Genomic DNA, 3,905 nt, shown 5'->3' with positions numbered 1-3,905 from the left:
ATTAAATAAATAAATAAAACTGTCTTTTATATTTGTGAGTTATTTTAATGGGATGTCCGATATTTAACTTTATTGCTAATACCGTCCGATTAATGCCATGCCGATAATATCGTACATCCCTACTCATCTCAACTAATGTGAGAAAACTCGATAGGAAAACATCAATTTTGTCTTCTTTTTCTGTTTACCAGGGCGCCAATGCCTCTGCCTTGGAAAAGGAGATTGGACCTGAACAGTTTCCAGTAAATGAACATTACTTCGGATTGGTCAATGTAAGTGTCCCTGATCTCACACCTCACATGTCTTTGTCCTGCTTCTAACACATCGGAAGAAACGGCAAACAAATCTTCAGTGCATTGAAATTTTCAGTAAAGATGCACAGCTCCAAGCGTTTCTGGTTCTTTGCTGATTCAAACTTGCACGTAGATAAGCACATTCAGTTGGACCGCGGAGCATTTTTTTTAGACGGCCATTGAAAGACGGTCGTATTATGGTAGTCTCTGTTCCAACGTTCGGATGTACGGAGACTTTTTCTTGTCCCGCCCATAACGTTTCATCTGCTCAAGATAATGTAATGAAACTACATACACCTATGCATCATCATTAGACAGTGTCAGGTACACTGTTCGTCACCCCAGCTCCAAGGTCAAAGTCACAAAGCAAGGTCAAATGTCAAATAAGGTTCGTCTCTTCCAAGCCACATGTTCTGGTTCAAAATAATTTTTTATCAGTCTTCATATTGTTATTTTTTTATATTAATAATACACACACATGAAAACAACAGCAACAAACAAACAAAAAAACATAAAACAAACCCCCCTCCCACCCTACCCCTCCCATACCGGATCGGCTGTACAGGCATGCATATGTCAGACAGGTACTGACAGTTTCATTATACAACACAAATGGCCACCAAGTGTCCCAAATACTCCCACCAGATCCCCTCAAAGTGTATCTAATCTTTTTCAAATGAATATGACACTTAACTTCTCTTATCCAGTGTTCATATATGCCGGGGGATGTGGATCCTTCCATCTGAACAAAATAAGTCTCCTGACTAGAAGAGAGCCAAAAGCAATCATATTCCTCTCTTACTTGCTGAGGGATGCATCCACAAGGATCACTTCAAACAATGAAATGAATGGTGATGGATACCCAGTTCTTCCACATATCCCAGAGAAAGTATCAAACATAGATTGCCAATAGCCCAACAGCTTTGGACAATTCCAGGAAGCATGTAAGAGCGTAGATGGAGTTTGTTTACAGCGATTACATGCGGGATCCAGGTCAGGTTTATTCTTGGACAACATGTCTTTGAACAATGCAGATGGTGCACCACCTTGAACTGAATTACAACGTGTCTCAGACAGATTGAGGATGAGTAACTTTTCTTAACGATCTTTCTCCAGGTTGAGTCTGATATGGACTCCTCCAAGTCCATTTCCCATTTCAGTTTAAGAGAGTTCAAACTGGTCTCATGGTATGAGCTGAGCAGTGTATAGATCTTGCTGAGGGTCCACTTAGTGTCAGACCTGCACTCCAAAACTAAGGTTCAAGATAATTGAACAAAACTTGGTGCATATATGCATCACCATTATATTGTTGCATGATAGTTTTGTCGACAATGTGCCATATGTGGTACACTTGTTGTAGTAATACAGAGGCCGAACTCCTCCTCACAGGAAAATGTAAATACACACTTGTTCAAACAATCTTGACCATCTCTTCTTCTTTTTCTCTTTTTTTTCTAGTTTGGAAACACCTGCTACTGTAATTCAGTGCTGCAGGCTCTGTATTTCTGTCGACCGTTCAGGGAGAAAGTGTTGGCATATAAGGTAAGTGTAGAAGAGACACTCCGTCACATGTTTGCACAATAAACAGACTAATGCTTGCAAATTGCTGTGACAAAAAACATTTTAGTAGTGTTTTGGTTGCAGAAGCTGAAATAAAAATAAAATAGACAAATCAACAAGCCTGCAAACAACCGTAGCTGCTTCTGAGGCTGTAAATCTAAAAGTAGCTGGACTTAAAATCATGATAATTCATTGTTGACCAGAAAAACAAAAACTATGTAGGTATTTTACTTAGCACTTATTTATATTACACTGGCTATTTTTATTTGCTGGCAATAATGCAATAATCTTGTCTGTGATTCTATTTTTATTAGTCTATTAGAAAAATCTACTGAACTGTTGGATGAAGTTTAATGAAACTTTCAGAAACTACTTATTAGGTGTACATTTTGAACCCATTAACCTTTGGAGTCAAGCTGGTTCAGGCTGGCTGCCATAACTAATTGAACTTAGCAACCATAAAAATGACTGTGATGCAGTCGTTTTTACAGATATTGAGCTAAAAGTTAGTGTGGTGGTGGCTTGGGCTCATTCTTACGACATACTTTAAAGGTTAGCAGATTGTACAAACTGTTGCTCAAACCTTTGACATTTGGGGCAGGAAGCTATAATAAACTAATTAGCTTATGTTGGTAATTAAAATCAATTCAGTTAATATAAAACCAATTCACAACAAAGTAATCTCATGGCACTGTCGAAAAGCATTCACATACATTATAAAATGCAAATTATTAACCTTTATTTAACCAGGCAAATCCCATTGAGATCAGATCATAGACTTCTTTTGCAAGGGAGGCCTGGGCCTGAAGGCAGCCTAACATGCATGTTTTTTGTCTGTGGGAGGAAACCGGAGTACCCGAAGAAAACCCACGCAAGCACGAGAAGAACATGCAAACTCCACCCAGAAAGACCCCAGGTCCAACCGGGGATTGAACCCAAGACCTTCTTGCTGTGAGGCAACAGTTTTAACCACTGAGCCATCATGCTGCCAAATGAGCAAATTAGTAAAAGTTATCTATCTAAGGAAGCCAGCAGATTGTGTTGAATCTTCACTTCGTCACATTCGCCCATCCTGAAAAAGCACAAAGGTAACAGTGGAAAGGAAAAACTCCCTTGGAACAGGAAGAAACCTCCACTAGAACCGGGCTCTGGATAGGCAACCATCTATCTTGACTGACTGGGATTTGACAGGAAAGAGACTGACAATCACAGAATGGCTCGTCCAGGTGTAGTTACTATGGTCCAGGTGTAGTTTCTATGGTCCAGGTGTAGTTTCTATGGTCCAGGTGTAGTTTATTTTGTCTAGGTGTAGTTTCTATGGTGTAGGTGTAGTTTCTATGGTCTAGGTGTAGTTTATATGTTCCAGGTGTAGTTTCTATGGCCCAGGACTCCAGGTTTAGTTTATATGTTCTAGGTGTAGTTTATATGGTTCCAGTGTAGTTTCTATGGTCCAGGTGTAGTTTCTATGGTTCACGTGTAGTTTCTATGGTTCACGTGTAATTTCTATGGTCCAATTGCAGTTTCTATGGTTCAAGTGTAGTTTCTATGGTTCAAGTGCAGTTTATATGGTTCAGGTGCAGTTTCTGTGGTCCACGTGTAGTTTCTGTGGTCCACGTGCAGTTTCTATGGTTCAGGTGTATTTTCTATGGTTTAGGTGCAGTTTCTATGGTTCACGTGTAGTTTCTATGGTCTAGGTGCTGTTTCTATGGTTCAGGTCTAGTTTCTATGGTTCAGGTGTACTTTTTATGGTCCAGGTGTAGTTTCTATAGTCCAGGTGTAGTTTATATGGTCCAAGTGCAGTTTATATGGTCCAAGTGCAGTTTCTATGGTTCAGGTGTAGTTTCTATGGTTCAGGTGTAATTTCAGTGGTCCAGGTGTATTTCTATGGTCCAGGTGTAGTTTCTATGGTTCAGGTGTAGTTTCTATGGTTCAGGTGTAGTTTCAGTTGTTCAGGTGTAGTTTCTGTGGTTCAGGTGCAGTTTCTGTGGTTCAGGTGTAGTTTCTATGGTTCAGGTGTAGTTTCAGTGGTTCAGGTGTAGTTTCAGTGGTTCA

General features: G+C 39.9%; 1 protein-coding gene across 1 annotated transcript in view; it reads left to right on the top strand.

Moving 5' to 3' along the window:
• Window positions 1–3,905, top strand: part of usp12b (ubiquitin specific peptidase 12b) — a 32,144-nt gene that overhangs the window by 10,869 nt on the left and 17,370 nt on the right. Inside the window, exons 2-3 of the mRNA XM_037682914.1 lie at window positions 192–272; window positions 1,752–1,835. Coding sequence (XP_037538842.1) covers window positions 192–272; window positions 1,752–1,835 — 165 coding nt within the window. The remainder of the gene's footprint in view (window positions 1–191; window positions 273–1,751; window positions 1,836–3,905) is intronic.

Source organism: Nematolebias whitei, chromosome 1 (genome assembly GCF_014905685.2).
Source record: "Nematolebias whitei isolate Nwh7 chromosome 1, NemWhi1, whole genome shotgun sequence".
NCBI classification, from domain to species: Eukaryota; Metazoa; Chordata; class Actinopteri; order Cyprinodontiformes; family Rivulidae; genus Nematolebias; species Nematolebias whitei.
Note: the sequence above shows the minus strand (reverse complement) of the source record. Positions and strands in the feature narration are given on the sequence as shown.